Source organism: Phacochoerus africanus, chromosome 15 (genome assembly GCF_016906955.1).
Source record: "Phacochoerus africanus isolate WHEZ1 chromosome 15, ROS_Pafr_v1, whole genome shotgun sequence".
NCBI lineage: Eukaryota > Metazoa > Chordata > Mammalia > Artiodactyla > Suidae > Phacochoerus > Phacochoerus africanus.
Window position 1 is genome coordinate 90,928,075 of NC_062558.1, and position 18,559 is coordinate 90,946,633.

At 42.0% G+C, this 18,559-nt stretch overlaps 1 protein-coding gene across 1 annotated transcript; it reads left to right on the forward strand.

Moving 5' to 3' along the window:
- The first annotated feature begins 3,766 nt into the window (after positions 1 to 3,766).
- On the forward strand, positions 3,767 to 13,917 carry C15H10orf53 (chromosome 15 C10orf53 homolog). Its single transcript, XM_047759789.1, has 3 exons — positions 3,767 to 3,863; positions 12,452 to 12,571; positions 13,557 to 13,917. Exons 1-3 carry the CDS (start codon positions 3,767 to 3,769, stop codon positions 13,619 to 13,621), a joined length of 282 nt encoding a protein of 93 aa, XP_047615745.1. The 3' UTR covers positions 13,622 to 13,917.
- Positions 13,918 to 18,559: the final 4,642 nt, after the last annotated feature.

Consider the following 18,559-nt stretch of genomic DNA (forward strand, 5'->3'; position numbering starts at 1 on the left):
AAATATATACATATATCAGAAAAGAGGAAAGACTCAAGATTGATGAGTGAAATGGAAATTCAAAAGTAAGAAAAAGGACCAAAGAGTAGATTCAAAGAAAGTGATAAAGATAAAAGCAGCTGTCAATGAAAAAGAAAGGAGAAAACAGCAGAGAAGCTAAATAAAGGAATAGTCAGTTCTTTGAAAAGACAAATGAAATAAGCATATCTCTGGTAAAACCAATAAAATAAAAGATCAGAAACACATAATATTGTGAATACAAAGTTTGCATAACTACAATAAAGTAAACAATAAAGAGACAGCAAAAATACACCATCCACTTTATGCCAGTAAATTTGAAAACTCGGATTAAAAATAGAAAAATTCTTAGAAAAATATGATTTACTCAAACCTATGCAAAAGGAAATAAAATTTCTAGATAGTCCTATAAACCTTACATAAACTGAAGTCGTCATTTAAAATCTTCCACTCAGGGGAAAAAAGGGGTGGTGAAGAACATAGCATTTTATATTGTTTATGTCCTACCAAACATTCAAAGTGATCATTTCAATTGCATGCAAACTAAGGGGATATTGCCTCTGCTTCTTTACTTGCTTATTTATTCTCTGAAGCTAGTATAACTTCAATATCCAAACCAGATAGAACATACAGTAAAGAAAAACTATTGGCCCCTTTCTCCTTTTAACTCATGTGCACATATCCAAAAATCCCAAATGAAATACTAGCAAATTCTAACAGAATATAAAAGAGATAGTACATCCATGATCAATTCAGGTTTATCCAAGAACAGAGGTAGTTTAATAGTAGAAGCTAACTAAATGTCATTTACTCATCAACAGCTTAAAGAATAAAAATAATAGAATTATTCTAATAATTAAAATAATTAAGATGCATTCAAAAAATTCAACATTCATTCATAATTTTTTTAAAAACTCATAATAGGAGTTCCCTGTGGTGCAGCAGGTTAAGGATCCAGTGTTGCCACTGCAGCAGCTTGGGTCACTGCTCTGGCATAGTTTTGATCCCTAGCCTGGGAACTTCTGCATGCTGTGGGCAGGTCAAAGAAAGAAAGAAGAGAAGAGAAGAGAAAAAAAACTTGTAGTAAAATGGCATGAGACAAGAACTTAGCTTGACAAAGAACATCTACAAAAAAATACAATATACATCATCCTAAAGAAGGAAATACTGGAAATGATTTTTATCCTTTAAAATCAGGGTAAAGAGAGGATATATACAATTATTACTTCTACTCATCATTGCATAGAGGTTCGAGCCTGTGTAATAAGAAGAGAAAAAGAAAGACAATGAAATAAATAAAACTATCATTGTTTGCAAACAATGTGATTGTCTACACAGAAAATCTGAAAAAATCTACAAATAAATTAATAGAAATCATAAGAAAGGCCAAGGTACTTTATAGAATATCAGTACATAAAAGCCTACTTAATTATACACAACAATAATATCACAATGCAAAATATATGAGTTATGATAGAACCTTGCAATAAATCTAACAATAGACATGAAGACCATACATCGACAATAATAAACTATACGGAAAGACACTGAGCAAGATCTAAATAAAAGAGGTATCTCAATATAACAAATAGGAAAGCCTCTGAAAGATTCAGTTTCCCCCAAATTGACCTCTAGATTCAGTGCAACTCCAGGAAAATTCTGAATGGGGAAACTTCTGTTGCTGATAATGGTAGAGTAGTCTAATTCAAACTATGCTTCCTACATAAAACAGCTTTAAAAATATGGTGACATGTTTTTTTAAATCTTCTTGAAAAACATAAAAGAGCTAACTGGATCAATATCAGGGAGAGGATAAGAGTGAGCATAGCATGGAGATGTTTTTTCTCTGGAACTATCCATTGATCTTCAATAGGCAACCTAGAAGATGAGATGGAATTTTGACTGTGAAGTCAGGCTTCAAAAATTGGGGGATCCCTGGTAAGCCACCACCCTCACTGGGCTAGTGTCCAAAAACACTGCACTACAGACATGAGAGAGAAAGCATAAATAAACCAACCTCCACATGGACTGCAGCCCAGTTTCAGGCCATCTGGATGGCTCCGAAAATCTCAAGCCCTGAAATTATGTTAAGATGATCCTGGGTTGCTGGTGTTACCAGGGCCTGGCAAGAAATGGGAAAAAAAGTCTTCTGTAGAGGAAGATAGCATCTTTCTTGGCCTCAAATTGTTCCTACAAATAATTTTTCTAATACAATATCCAGTGCACAATTAAAATAAACCAAGCATTCTAGGAGACAAGACAAAATGAGAGCAACTAGCAGAAATAGGCACGGAAACAGACACACGGGTCTCCAGATAGTGGAATTCTCAAACACAAACTATAAAATAAGTATTTTTACTATGATCAAGAAGATAAAACCAAGCCTAAAAATTTGGCAAGAAACTGAATTCTATAAAAAGTGGCGCAGCAGATTTGAAAAGGGACCAAACTAAAATTCCAGAATTGAAAAATAAATAAACTAAATAACCAGATTGATGGCTTTAAAACACAACTGCAGAGAAAATTAGTAAACTGGATTACACTTAAAAAAGAGTTCCTGTCATGGAGCAGCAGAAATGAATCCGACAAGGAACCATGAGGTTTTGGGTTCAATCCCTGGCCTTTCTCAGTGGATTAAGGATCCAGTGTTGCTGTGAGCTGTGGTGTAGGTCACAGATGCAGCTTGTGGCTGTGGTGTAAGCCAGCAGCTACAGCTCTGATGCGAACCCTGGCCTGGGCACCTCCATATGCCACAGGTATGGCCCTAAAAAGCAAAAAAAAAAAAAAAAAAAAAAGAACTGGGGAGTTCCCTGGTGGTTTAGCGGGTAAAGGATCCAGCCTTGTCACTGCTGTGGCTCAGGTCTCTGCTGTGGGACAGTTTCAATCCCTGGCCTGGGAACTTCTGCATGCCACAGGCATGGCCAAAAAAAAAAAAAAAAAAAAAAGAATGAATGAATACATGCATACATATAATCCCAAAAGAAGCCTGGAAGAAAGAAAAAGAAAAATGGAAAGGAAAGAGTGTGACAGTGAGAAGATACAGCGGGAATACAGAGAGACTACAGCGGGAGGTCTAACGTTTAACTCAAGTCCCTGAAAAATGAGAAAATTGGACAGAAGCAGATGTGTGAAGAGATAATGGCTTGAAAATTTTGCAAAAATAGGTAAAGGATTTAAATTCAGTTTTAAGAATCCCAACAAATCCCCAGCAAGATAGAAAAAAAAGACATCCTTACACACCTCACAAAGGTTTCAATTCCTGCTGCAGGCCTGACTTGCCTGGGAAGGTTACTTGGCCTCTCTGAAACTCAACCTACTTCCTAAGAATGGTGAAATTATTAAATGAGATAACATGGAAAGTGCTTAGCTTTCTGCAACATCCTTTCTGCAACTAGCTGTAAAAATTGGCTATTGTGTCATTTATTATTAACATTTGCAGTACCAGGTTGAGCATCTGTATTTGCGGGGCTGTGAGGGTCACCGCAGCAAGTGACCTCCAACCACCACTGCACCTTTTTTACACCCTAGTGGTGGGCAAACAGGAGTTGGTGCAGACATCCAAGGAGATTCCTCATCCCCAGTCTTTGTGCCAGGCAGAGGACTTGGGGTGCAGAGGATCCCTGAGCTCCACCCCGACAGTCTGTGGCCCCGCCCACCCACGTGCCACCCCCACCCCCACCCCCAAGGGCCTACAAAGCAGTTGCCTAGCAATGTTTATTGTGCTGAAGCCCAGGCAGGCATCCTGGCCATGCCTAAGAATGCCTTGGTGGTCCTGCGCTATGGGCCATATAGCTCAGTTGGCCTGCCGGTGGAGCACCGCACCTACCGCCTGGAGGGCCTGCTAGGTAAGCAGCTGAGCATAGAAGGGCCACCCAGTGTGTGGGTCCAGGGGCATCCCAGTTTCTGGGCATCTGTGCAGGCTGTGCCCTCTGCCTAGACTTCCATCCTTCCACAGACCCAGACCAAGTGCTACGTCCTCTGGAAGCCCCTGCTTCCCCAGGATGATTTAGCTCTTCCTCTGGTTTCTGCTGCCTCAGTATTAGAGTAGGAACTAACATGCACTGTGAGCCCACCGGGTGCTGGGTAGTGCGTGTGAATTACTCACCTAGAAAGGATTGTATACCCTGCTTTACACGTCGAGAGAATGAGGATCAGAAATATTAAATGACTTTTCCAAAGTCATATGGCTGGAAAATGGTGGAGAGTCTGTCACTTGATCCCTCATTCATTCAGCAAACCCTTGTTGAGCCCCTAATATGTATTAAACCTTCTTCCAGGTACTGGGGGACACACTGGAAGAAGATATATGTCCTTGAAGTGACCTTCTCATTGTTGACTACTCATTGACAATGTGCCAACACTCTGACAGAGGAACATAAACATAGTGGTACCTACCACTGGCTGTAACTGGAGGGGAGAGGAGAGATATTTGGAAAGGTTTACTGGCCTGAATTACATTTGAGTTGAGCTTTAAAGAAAAAAAAAAAAAGAATAAGGACAAACTAACTAGGTAAAGGGAAGAAAGAGTTTTCCAGGCAGTGAGACTAATATCTGCAAAGGCTGGAAGCGTGAACAGATGACCTTGTTGAATTGATGGGAGGATGAGGCTGGAGAGAGAGGTGGACAGGGGCCAAATTCTAGAAGGCCATATAGTTTTAGGCAGGGGAATGAATCTTTGGCTGCTGTGAGTAGAGCAGTCTAGAGAGGAACAAGAATGGAAGCAGGGAGATAAATCAAGGGGCTGTTGGGGTGGCCCAGGGGAGAGGTGAGAGTCGTTTGGACCAGGACAGCCATAAAGGGGTGGTCGATTAAAGTAAAAGTAATGGTACTCCTTGAGAGGATGGAGATGGGAGGTGAGGATCAGGAGGGTGTCCTCCAGATCTAGGCAATGTCCAGCTAGAAAACCCTAGAGTCCACAAAATCATTGAGCTAATACACAAAATCAGCACAGGTTAAGGATACAAAATCAATACACAAAAATGAGTCGTAATTCTACACACTAGCAATGAACAACATGAAAAGGAAATTAACAATTACAATAGCATCTAAAAGAACAAAACATATGTGAACAGATTTAACCAAAGAGGTATAAATCTTCCACACTGAAAATTGTAATAATTGCTAAAAGAAATTTAAAAAGACCTAAATAAATGGGAAATTATACCATGTGCATGGATTAAAGTCTTAATATTGTTAAGATGACAATACTTCCCAAAGCAATATACAGGTTCAATGCAATTCCTATCAAAATCTCAATGGTGGTTTTGTTTTGTTTTTTGCAAAAATGGAAAAACTCATCCTAAAATTCATAGGTAATTTCAAGGGACCAAGCCTAACCCAAATGATCTTGAGAAAGAACAAAGTTGAAGGTATCACATTTGCTGCTTTCATAACTTACTCAAAGTTACAGTTATCAAAGCCGTATGGTTTGTAATGAGGATAAACATATAGACCAATGGACTAGCTTTGAGACTTCAGAAGTAAACATTCATATTAATAGTCAATTGATTTCTGTCATGAAAGCCACAACTATTCAAAGGGCAACTATTTGATGTCTCTTTAACAAACTGTCCTGGGAAAACTGGATATCCATATGAATATCTTTTGAATGATATAAAAATTTAACTCAAAATGGATTAAAGGTCTAAACTTAGAGACTATAAAACTCTTAGAAGAAAACATAGGGGTAAATCTGAATGACCTTAGATTTGGCAAGTATTTCTTTTTTTTTTTTTTTTTTGGTCTTTTTGCTATTTCTTTGGGCCGCTTCTGTGGCATATGGAGGTTCCCAGGCTAGGGGTCGAATCGGAGCTGTAGCCACCGGCCTATGCCAGAGCCACAGCAATGCAGGATCTGAGCCGCGTCTGCAACCTACACCACAGCTCACGGCAACGCCGGATCCTTAACCCACTGAGCAAGGGCAGGGACCGAACCCGCAACCTCATGGTTCCTAGTCGGATTCGTTAACCACTGCGCCACGATGGGAACTCCTGGCAAGTATTTCTTAAATACCAAAATCACGGAGTTCCTATCGTGGCGCAGCGGTTGGCGAATCCGACTAGGAACCATGAGGTTGTGGGTTCGATCCCTGGCCTAGCTCAGTGGGTTAAGGATCCGGCGTTGCCGTGAGCTGTGGTGTAGGTTGCAGACGCGGCTCAGATCCTGCATTGCTGTGGCTCTGGCACAGGCCAGTGACTATAGCTCTGATTGGACCCCTAGCCTGGGAACCTCCATATGCCGCGGGAGCGGCCCAAGAAATGTCAAAAAGACAAAAAAAAAAAAAAATCATAGGTAACAAAAAAAAAAGCAGAAAAGTTCATCAAAGTTAAAAACTTTTGTGCATCAAAGCTCACTACTAAGAAAATGAAAAGACAATCTACAGAATGGGAGAAAAGATTCTCAAATCATCCATCTGTAATCAGGACCTCTCACTGTCACTGGGAGGCTTAGTAGGCATCTCAGAACTTTATGTCCAAAGTTTCTAAACCAGCCTCCAAATACTCATCAGTCCCTCCTGCACTCTTTTCATCTCAGTTCATAGCAGCGCCATTATTTCACTTACTCCAGCTAAAAGCCTTGCAGGCATCTTTTCCTACTCTTTTTCGCTCACACCCCCATATAGTCCTAGCAGGACATTCTGTAGGCTCTATCTTCACAGCTTCTCAGCGGAATTCAACCACATCTTATCCTTCCTACCACCACCCTCCACCTCTTTGTCCAAGTCAGTCATCCCCTGCCTCGATCGACTCCCCTGGCGTTCTCAATGAGCTCCCTGCAGCCACCTTGTCCCCTTCAGTCTGTCCTCAGCATCAAAGCAGGTGATACCATTAAACCTGAGTTAGAGCCTGGCCCTTGCCTCTGAGAACATTCCTAGCTCACTCAAGTTAGAAGCCAAAAGCTTACAGTGGCCTGCCAGGCTCCTAATGACCTCCTGGACCTCATTTCCTCCCATTGATGCTTCCCCTCTCCCCTCATTCACTCTGCTCCAGCCACACTGGCCTCCTGGCTGAGCTTGAATACTCCTGGCCCACTTTCATCTTGGAAGAGCTTGGAAGTTGCTCTGTTTGGGATGCTCTTTCCCCAGACTCCTGCAGAGTCTTTACTCTTCACTCGCTCAGCCTGCAGGTCTTTCTCAAAAGTCACCTACATAGATAGGTCTTCCTTGAGCATCCCCACTGACAATGTCAGCACTTCCCTGTGCCTCATTCTTCCTTATCATCTCTCTTCCTCCTCTTTTATTTCTTCCCAGTGCTCATTGGTACCCAACATAACATATATTTCACCTCTTTATCTTGTTATCCTGCTCTCCTACCATCCTAATGCTTCAGAGGAGCAGGGATTCTTGTCTGTTCTCTGCTGTGTTCTGGAGTCTGGGATAGTGCCTGCATATCTTAAAGATCAATAAATATTAATTAAAATGAACCTGCATGGCACTGAATGCTGGAACCACAGTTGGTGAGACTGTGGAGGAAGAAAGAAAGTCAGAACTGGAAAGACCACAGGACAGAGGCAGTGGTCCCTGTGAGGGACACAAAAGCAGGAAAGAATCTGGAGACACAGGAGGCAGCAGAGATGGGAATTTCAAGAAGAAAATGACTAATGGGCACCAAACTGTTAGCAGGCATTATCTAAAAAAGATGATGTGTGGTTGATGAAGGACATAGAAAAGGAATATTCTCAAGGACATGATGGGAGGGAAAGTTGGCACAGTAACTTTGGAGGGCAATTTGGCTGTGTCTTAAATTTAACCATATACTGTAGGATCCTGCTAGTCTATTTCTCAGTTTCTTATATATATATAAATGTGCACATGTACATGGAAGGATGCCCATGAAGGTTTTCGGCATTCCTTGATCATTGTGAAAAACTGGAAACAACCAGAAAAACGTGTTGCATCTGTCACATGAAATGCAACACGGCAAATATGTGTATACTGACAGGGCTGGATCACCACAATATAGTGTTAAAGGAGTAAAGCATTTTCCTGAATTTGTACACTTTGAGCCCACTTCCATTGAAAAAGACAAAGGATGGGACAGGGGAAGAATTATAGGGGATTTTAAAATTTTTGTCTTTTACTTTTCTACAATTTAAGTTTTTTTTTTTAAACCATTGGTCTATATTACATTTTTAATCTGATAAAAATTTTAGAGTTTAAAATATTTTCTCTTACCAGCACAAGTATTGTAAGAAGCAAAAGAGATATGTCAGCATGCCATCTGCTGAGATTGGAGGAGAACTGAGTGAGCCATTGGATGTGCTGATGGGCCTTTGCCTTGAGGGGCACAGGTTCAGGAGAGGTTGGGCTCAAGCTCCAACTGCAGGCGGAAGGGAATCAGTAAAGATGAGGAAACAAAGAGCCCAGGCAGCTCTTCCCACAGTAGGGGCTGGGGAGGAGTATTTTTGAGATCAAGGAGAGCATTTTTATGGTTGAAGGAGACTTGAGTATGGCAAGGTACCAGCAGGTGGTTGATTTTTAAAGTTAGCTTTAATGATAATTTGTGATGATAATTCACATAATACTGGCAGCCAACATTACTGAGGGCCAGTGACAAACAGCAGGGTGTTAACAGAAGCAAAGCAGGGAGCATCTGCCCCTCTTTCTCTGTCCAACACTCTACCCATCCCTTTAGACCTAACACTCACATCCCACCGAGCACAGGGGTGCATTTGCAGACCCTCATCTATAAAATCTGCCTCTGAGTTCTGTGTGTTTCTTTAAAAATAATAGCCCTTTATCATTTCCCGAAGTCCTGCTGGTTTTGGAAATGTGCCTGATCTCTCCTGAACTTACCATGCCTTAAGCAATCTTTCTTTATTACTCATGAATTATAATAGCTCAGCAAAAATGTCTATGGCCTCAATACTGATGAAACTAAACGAACTATGCTTAACAAAAAATGCTAATTAATTTCCCTCGCCATGGCTGCTCCTTGCCTGCTGTACTTAAGTCTGCCAATTGACCTGCTAAAAAGGAAAAGACTCGTAAGAATAGAACCCATCCTTATTTAGCTAAGGTGCTATGTGTGCCATCCTCCTGTCCCTGGCCATGCACTAGTTGTCCACCATTAGGTCATCAGGGAGAGGCCTGTCTATTTGCCTTGACTTCCTAACCAGCAGCTTGTAAATCATTTGCAGATGGTGCACAGTTCCGCCAGTACTGAGAAGAGGGAAGCTTTTCCATGTCCCTCCAATTCACCCAGATCCCCCTTGAAGAATGAGGTGCCACTTCAAAGAGGCAGGCTTTCTGCGGGTGGCTTTACAGCTTCTGGTTGATTTATGCTGGAGTTTAGCCACTACCTTTGCAAAGACTTTGTTGCATGGAGTATATTTATCTGACCTTTCTTTGAATAGACAACCCATAGCAGCTCATAGGAAAAAAATGGGTCCTCCATGTAGAGAGGTGGCATTTGGATGAGCTGCAGGAATTCTGCAAACTTCTCTGAGTTTGATCCCTTAAGCCTACACAGACCGCCCTACAGCTGGGCTTAACACATCTTGAACTAGTGAGAAGGGGACAGGCATCCTGAGGGTGAATAAATGATGTAAACCTGGAAGTAACTATTTGCTTTAATAAGAATCGGATTTAGGTCACTCCAGATGCAAAAGAGTCACTGGAGATGCCCGTTATTAGTTGGTTTATTCAACCAACTGGATTAACACCAGGCATGGGGGTGGAGGAGGGAGGCATGGATTGTGGTCAAGTGAGGAATGACATGCTCAGTTCAGAGGATTTCTTCCTGTGGGGCTTCATTTGCTTAGATAATGAGGCAGATTCCTACCATCCTGCACCCCCCAACCTCCATAGGGTGGGTCATTCAGTGGATCGAACCCTATTTCTTAGGTACACCTTGCTATAAAAGAGTGCTGCTGTTCTCATAAAGCAAACCCAAAGGCAAATGCTATGTGAAGCTCAATCAAATGGGCCCTGCAGGGAAAGGGCCATGGCAAGCTATAGAGTGCACAACCTCCTGGGGTTTCCTCCTGCAGAGCCCCTCCCCACTTACACTTAGTCACAGGCACCAGGCCCAGAACCTGGACCCCCTTGGCTCCAGAACCCCCAAGACTTAGAGAGTTGGTGTTGAATATTACTAGAATAGAGGTAGCACCTTACCCACAGAGGTGGGGTGTAAGGTAGGGGTGGAGAAGATGTTTTGCTCCTTATTTCTCTCCATCAGATTGGAGTACATGTCCCAGGAGCATCTTCAGAAAATGCAAAGCCAAGGTCATAGAGGCCAAATTGCCTCCTACCTACCAACTGGCAGCTTTTCCTTCTGCTGCTATACCGCCTCTCTCCTATGGGTACGCTGCTGGGGAACTAACTATATGACTCTGCCCATGGACTGCCTTTATGGCTCCTAAAGGATCCACTGGCCATTCCAAACTGGGTGGACTGCTTCATTTAAACAAGTCCTTGGTCTAAACTGAGTGCCTTCCCCCAAAGATGCTGAAGAACAATACACTTAAATAGGATACAATAACATAAATATGCCAAAGAAAAAGATGCAGGTGTTCTGTAGAGAGAGGTGTTAGCTGCTGCAAGGACAATTAGGGCCACCACTGGGTGCCCAAGGAGCGCTATCTTGTTAATGGAGATCCTCGCTGAGTTGCTTTCTGAAGTTCCTTTCCAGAAGTGAAATCAAAATCACGCAATTAGAATGTTCACAGTTGGGGCTGGATGTTCTTGAACTGATTGAAGGATGAAGAAGTGGACAAGCCAACATTTCAAAATAGCAATTGTCTCTGTAATTAAATGCAATTAACTGACATAGGTATTTGCTTTTCTCCACATAGGACTGATTGAAATGCTAAAACTTTAAAAAAACATACTCCCACCTGTTTTCTCTTTCCATCCTAACCCAAGTTCTCACCGACATATGAAGATTGCCGCAGGTGGTGATTTAGTGCACCACCTCTAACATTGATGCTATAGGGTGAACATATCCAGAAACTTGGGGAGAAATAGAGCTACAGGCTGTTCCATGAACATCATTTCTCCTAAACCCACATACTCTTGCATTTTCACAATAGAAAATAAATCTAACAATTTTTCCATAGCTGATCTCTAGAGAAGGAGCCGTCGAATGTAAGTCATAACCAAAATGTGGATTCCCAAGGTAAAGAATAAAAATTTAGTTCATTAGCTTTTTAAAAAAATTTTTTCTGATTATTATAAAAAATATGAAATGTGCTAAAAGAATTTTTAAAACTTTCATATAATTATAATATTTATATAATTACATAATTTTTAAAAGTTACCCTCCACGTACAGTTCTTATAAAATATTGGCCGTATTCTTCCTCATGTACAACACATCCTTGAGCCTATCTTACACCCAATAGTTTGTACCTCCCACTGCCTCACCCTTATATTGCTCCACCTCCCTCCCCACTGGTAACCACTAGTTTATTCTCTATATCTCTCCGTCTGCTTCCTTTTTGTTATATTCATGCTTTCACTGTATTTTTAGATTTCACATATAAGTGATATCATACAGTACTTGTCTTTCTCTGTCTGGCTTGTTTCACTTAGCAGAATGCTCTCCAAGTCCATCCATATTGCTGCACATATTCTTTTTTATGGCTCAATAGTATTCCTGTGTGTGTGTGTGTGTGTGTGTACCACATCTTCTAAAAGAATTTTTTTTTAACTTCTCATAATCTCACCACAGAGAGATAACTACCAGATGTTTTCTTTTTTCCTATTACATAGACATACTTTAACTAGTATTGAATGCATGTATTAATACATTATATATATCCTGATTTTTGCTTACAGATATTTTTCTTGCTATTAAAAATTCATAAACATTTTTTGAAATGTCCAGAAAAATCTCATCATATCTATTTGCCACCATCTACTTGATCATCCTCTCATTATTAGGCATCTAAGTTATTCACAGTATTTTACTATTATAATGGCATAGGGAGGAATATCTTGTTGCAAAAGGCTACCTGTATTTCCGATTTTTCCTTAGGGAGCTTTCTCATAAGTGCAATTTCCTGGGCCAGAGATTAGAATCATTTTTAACTCTAATTTTCATAAGGCATTTGAGGTCTTGGCATGTACCACCAAATTGCCCCCCAGAAAGGTGACTGATGTATATTTCCATCAGCAGGGTAAGATCTCCTCCACACTGAGTATCATCTCTGCAAGAAAGGTTCAAAAATTCTTCCTAGGGAAAACTCATATTTTTACATCTCATATGGTTCTGGGACAAATAGCAACCAAACTTGGAATTTCTCAGACCTCTGGCTGTGCTTCCCAGCAAAGGGGAGGCCACTGGGGCCAGTACCATGTGGGTGCCCACTGGGTTGTTGAGTTATAGCCATGAGCAACTGGGAAGCAGACCAGCTGCTGCCATCCATGAAGACCTCTACAGATTGGGCTCATCTGTCCCCATGGCACCCACCTCCTTCGCCATCTTTTCCAGCTGTGTTGGCTGAAGATGGACACCAGGTCATCGTAGAGAAGATAGAAGACTGGAATGTGGTGGAGCTCATGGTGAATGGAGAAATTATCTTTCACTGCAACATCAAAGACTTGGAGTTTGGTAAGTCCCTCCACCAGCACTCTTTTGTCTTCTCTGGGGCATTTCCATTTCTATTTGGAGTGGTCCATGTGTCCTGCCCAGATTCAAACTGGGTTTCTTTCTAAGTTTCAACTTCTTACTCAAAGCCCCGCTTTCTGTGACACATGGATATGGTCATTGTAAACCACACACAGTAAAGTGTTCGATGCCCTGGGCTTCTTCCCAGAGCACTTGAAAACAGAGGAGGGATGGAGAGAAAATGACATTTTAGCTTTAGACTTCAAATGGGATGATGCAAATTTAGGGATAATAGGTTTTGTTTTTCATTTTAATGACGTGTGTTTTACTATTATGTGACCTCAAAATGGTTTTTTCCATTTGATTAATCTATCTAGGCTGGCTAAGAAAATTAAGAGTCTATATGCCAGCAGTCCATGGCACCATCAGCTACATTCTAAGGATTCCTTGCCCCAGAGAGCTTCTGGCCTGGCAGGCTGGCATCATGCATGCCTCACTCTGCTCAAAGTAAAGCATTCCCAATCCAGAGTTCCCACAGTTGCTCAGCGGTAACAAATCCAACTGGTATCCATGAGGATGTGGGTTCGATTCCAGGCCTCACTCAGTGGGTTAAGGATCTGGTGTTTCGGTGAGCTGTGGTGTAGGTCGAAGATGTGGCTCAGATCCCGCATTGCTTTAGCCGGTGGCTACAGCTCTGATTCAACCCTTAGCCTGGGAACTTCCATATGCCACAGGTGTGGCCCTAAAAAGACAAAAAAAAAAAAAGAAAGAAAGAAAGAAAGAAAAAGAAAAAAGAAAAGAAAAACACAATAAAAAAGAAAGAAAAGAAAAGCATTCCCAATCCACTAATACTCTATGAAAGGCTAGTTAGATACACACACCTGGGACCTTTGGAAATACTCTCCCAATGGAAGCCGTATATATGTCTTATACGACATGACATTGTATATCAAGCTAACCAAAAGATAATTAGTATTTATTTCCCTAGGAGGTGATGGTAAACTAGACCCACTGTGCAAAGAGGCCAGAATAGCTGTATTAAACGCCTACTGATCTCATCAGAACAGGCATCTCAAGTCAACAGAACAGCAGCTGCCTCTGGCCATTCTGCAGTGCAAGCAACAGCTGTCATTCCAGGCCATGAGCGCTGGGCTCAGACAAGCAACACCAACCTGTCCTTCGGCCTGCACAACATAAGTTTCTCACCTGGCAGCAAGGAAATGGGACCCACAAAGATAATAAAAACATACCATTTGCAGCATCTCTCAGTCTTAACCCACAGGGAGAGCCCTCCAATATCAGGTACACAGTGAGCTGAAGGAAATAATAAAATGCAATCTAAAGACAAAGCGCTATTCCTTCCTAATAACACAAAGTTGCCAGAAGCATCAGAGATTCCACTCTAGAGTAAGCGGAAGAAGGGCTAGGAAGAGGTAAAATTAAAGATAGGAGGGGGATGGTGGGAGGGAGAAGAGTGGGCTTTGAAAATCTGAACCAAAAGTTAATGTCAATATTTGGAAACCTGCCTATTCCTACAGTTTTTTTCTCTTTTTCTTGCTCCCTGTAGAATACTGTTTAATGTATTCATGTACAATTTCCTAAAGGCAAATATTCAATTATTCTCCTTTAAAACAAGAAAGTGATCTGCCTTCTTTTGCCTTAGCCAGTCCAACAGGCTGGTCTGAAGAGGACCCAAAAGAGGCCAGGGCAGAAGAGGAAAGTGGCCCCCTGTCCCTCTGGAGGAAAACACAGCTGGCAAAGCTAAAGGAGGGTCTTAGTCGTGGTCAGCGTCGAACTCAGCCACGTCAAAATGTTCCTTATACTTTCAGGCCTTACGCACCAAGCTGTAGTCTGTATTCTTAGCTGTAAAGGAAAGGAGAAGAAAGCAGATATTGATCTAATGACGTTTAACGTGAGGTCATGGTAAGAAGGCATCGCAGAAGAAAGATGGACACCTTCACAGAAGACTCTGGGCGCGGCCCCTGCTCCCTGGAGCCCTGCCACACCTGGGGCGCATCCCCTGCGCTCCAGAACTTAAAGGCATCTGGGACTCTCGATGAAATCCCTTGTACAGGTTCCTTCTCGCACATGGTGAAATAGGGGATATAATTTTCATTTTCAGTCCAAGCTTCATTCAGAGGTTATGAATCACTTAGGACCTTGGAAATATTTGATCATCTTTACTGAGAACCTAAGGCTTAAAACAAGTCTTCCTCCTGTTTTCACACGTCTTTAGTAACCCTGGATTTATCCCTTCTTCTCAAAGACCATTTTAAATTATTATTTATTTTCGAATAAACATCTCATGATCAAAAGAAATAAACTTTCATTACAGTAAAATGAAAAAAAAAATACAAGTAAGGCTAAAGTATAGATTTGATAATATTTTGATTTATTCCAATTAGGGTTTCTTTGATTTATGTTTGAATGTTCATAAAGAACTAGACATACAGAAATGGATTTCACCAATGTGGGATCATCCCATATGTACCCACTTAAATGTCTTTTTAAAAAACTTAACATTTTATGTTGAGCCTCTTGCCATGTAACTAAAACATTTGCTGACTTGTCTAAGCATTCTATCTCTAATCAGGATATTTCTTCCTGCTTGAATGGTGATTTCTACTTTCACTACCAAAATGCATTCCATCTGCATTCACTATGGTAACTTCAGCTCCTCAGGCTCCACAACTCTGATGTTAACTGGTGCAAGGGGTCCAGCCTGCAGCTACCTCGCCTTCTCCCACGCACCCTCCACCCTGGCTTGTATTTGTGCCCTTGGAGCAGCACCCCTGCACGCAACCTGCTCTCCTTACTCCCAAGACTAGAGCAAAATGGTTTGGTAAGGTGAGACTGCACACAAGTCTAAGGAAAAACCAAGCACAGAATGCTTCTGGGAGGTGCCTGTGCCCAGGGATCCAGTGTAGATCAGAGTTACATGATGTGTGAATCAGCATTACTGGAAAAAGTCACAGCGTTATATCTGGGTGGTAGGCTTGGCGAGGTAGGTGGGGTGGGTGGAGGGAGGGGGTCTGCAGGACTACCATTTCTTCCTTTTTATAAATGTTTTCAGTGATAATATTGATTTTCACTTTGCGTGTGTGTGTGTGTGTGTGTGTGTGTGTGTGTGTGTGTCCAGAGTAGGAGGGTTACTTTTCAAATAAATATTTAAGATAAAATCAAGAATTTAACATGGAGGTCATCTGTCTATATATCCTAGCCCTTTTATGTCATTGATTAAGAAGGGCTCTCTCTTGGGAAACAAAGTAATCACTTTTTGGAATAAAGAAATGTGCTCTCATTCTTCTCCTCCGCCTCCCTCTGTCTTACATCTTCTTAATCATACATCTCCCTGCAGAGAAACAGGAAACGTGGCTTGCTCCCAGTTGAAGGCAAAAAGTACTCCATGCTTCAACAAGCTAGACATTTGGATGCCTTTTAATGCTTTTAAAATGCCACTTAATTAAATCACATTTAAGTTTTGTAAGATGTCAAATTCATTTCTTTCTTATTGAAACGTGTAAAGAAAGTGTCTTTTCAGAATAAAATTAGAAGGAGTTCCCCTCATGGAGCAGAGGAAAGGAATCTGACTAGGAACCATGAGGTTGTTGGTTCGATCCCTGGCCTTGCTTAGTGGGTTAAGCATCCAGCGTTGCCGTGAACTGTGGTACATGTCATAGATTCGGCTCAGATCCTGCATTGCTGTGGCTGTGGTGTAGGACAGCAGCTGCAACTCCCATTCCACCCCTAGCCTGGGAACCTCCATATGCCTCGGGGGTGGCCCTAAAAAAAAAAGCCAAAAAAAAAAGAATAAAATTAGAAGCATAGCACTATCTCAGTTTTTTAAAGTAATTTGGGCTTTAAGCTTTTTTCATCTAGGGTTTTTTTTTTTTTTTTTTTTGATCACGCCCATGGTGCCCCTCCCCCACCACTCCTGTCCAGATGAGAAGGATCTGGACTTGTCCTCATCCACGCTGGAAGACACTTCTGAACAAACTTGGACTTCTATTGCTCATCTTTCTCTTTGTACTCGTGAGCCAAGAAGACCCAGGTAGCATTTGGGCTACACATATAAAAATTATGTGCCTTTCTATATGTATCTTTTTCATAAAGCCCCACCTTTACATGATAAGGTCTTTTACTTTGGATAAAAACCAGTGCAGGTATTCCCACTTGGCAGAGTGAGTAGGTTCCAGCCATGAGTGGTAGGGCAGGCACACCTCCTCGAGGATCAAATTTTGGCTCTGTTCATCCTGCATACACCTTCCGTAGATTGAGATGATATATTGCCCCTCCCTAGGGGAGCGAGCCTACTGCTAAGTAAACCATTGTTACTGATCTAAGTATGTTTTGAATCGGGAAACCTAGGCTGAGAACCATGGCTATGATTTTTTATTAAGTGCTTCTTTTTTGGCTTTGATTTTAAGCTTAGGTGTGTATTTCTGAGCTGCGATAACTATTATGGTACAAGTTGGTCCCCAGATTTGTTACGGTTTTTCATGCCTTTTAAGTCCTACCACTGACCTAGACCTTATCCTGCACCCAAGGCAATCTGCTCCCTCAAACTTCTCACAGTTTCTCCACGCAAACCATGCCTCCCTTTTTGCTGCTTTTCTTGTGCTGTTTTTACTCCCTGGAATGCTCGTGCTGGGTTCCCTGGCAGACGAGCTCCTCCTCAGCTTTCAGGGTCCCACTCACCTATAAGCCCTCTGGAAGACTTCCCTGCCGCCACCTCACTCCTGCCTATAGCACCAGCCATAGCCTCCAGGGGCTTCTGACATGTGGCTTTCCACGCAGAAGATGCTGGCTTGCTGTTCCCTCCACTCCTCTGCATGCTGAGCTCATCAATGAAGACTCTGCTCTTTGTCTGTGTGCTCTGGGTGAGTGGGATCAAGTCTGGCAGCATATTAAAGAAAAGCACACACACACACACACAAAACATGCATAGTGTTTGAAACCAGTTAAACAGGGGAAGTTTTGATGAAATTTCATGTGTCACCTTAACACGGGATGCCCAGATATTTGCTTCAACATGACTCTAGGTGTGTTTATGAGGGTATTTCTGCATAAAATTAATACTTGAATCATTCGATTGAGTGACCCAGATTGCCTTCCCTGATTCGGGTGGGCCTCAGTCTAGGGCCTCAATGGAACAAAAGGCAGGGTAAGGGAGAATTCACTCTCTCTGCATGACCTGAGCCAAGACATCTGTCTTCTCCTCTACTCAGACGGCAACTCTACCACTGGCTCTCCTGGGTCTCCAGCCTGCAGTCACGGGACTTAGCCTCCATAATCACATAAGCCAATTTCTTAGAATAAATCAATCTCTCTGTATATAAATACACAAACAGATATAGATGTAAATATAGATATAGATATAGATCTCCTTTTGGTTCTGTGTCTCTGGACTCCAGACTGTATCCAGACTGTGGCCTCTCTCAGTCACCAGAGCTCCAATTCCACCATTTTAGCATGAGCCTCCTGGTCCATGATGGCTATGGAGTCATAGCCATCACGTTTGTGTTGCAGGCAGCCAGAACGAGGACGGGGCAAGACAGTTCATTCATACAATGGAAGCCTGTGCATTGCCCCTTCCCTTTAAGAAGAATTCTCAGAACCCCTCATGATCCTCCATTTACATGACCAAACCTCACTACCAAAGGGACAAGGAGATGGAGATGTTTGGCCAAGCAGCAACATGCACTAAAACACCCTATTACCAAAGAAGATGGGAAGAACAGCTCATGGGGGCTATTAGAGGCCTCAGCCATATGCTGGCACAATCATATGCTCACAGGACCTCTCCTATATGTATTAAAGGGGGTCAGTCGTCACCGAAGGCTTATGGTGCCGGGTCTTGTGACAAGCGGAGTGTTGTAGGTCTGAGAACGTTTCTAGGTAGTTTAAAAGCCTTTCTCTCAGTATTTCCTTCCTCCTCCTAGATACTCAGGCAGGCTCATTTCAAAATATCAACTCTCCTAAGTTAATCTA

Excerpts from the sequence above, each read along its gene's own strand:
- C15H10orf53 (XM_047759789.1), top strand. The coding sequence starts at position 3,767 with ATGCCTAAGAATGCCTTGGTGGTCCTGCGCTATGGGCCATATAGCTCA. Across the intron at positions 3,864-12,451 it reads CCGCCTGGAGGGCCTGCTAG|CTGTGTTGGCTGAAGATGGA; the intron begins GTAAGCAGCTGA and ends CATCTTTTCCAG. Across the intron at positions 12,572-13,556 it reads CATCAAAGACTTGGAGTTTG|GAGGTGATGGTAAACTAGAC; the intron begins GTAAGTCCCTCC and ends TTATTTCCCTAG.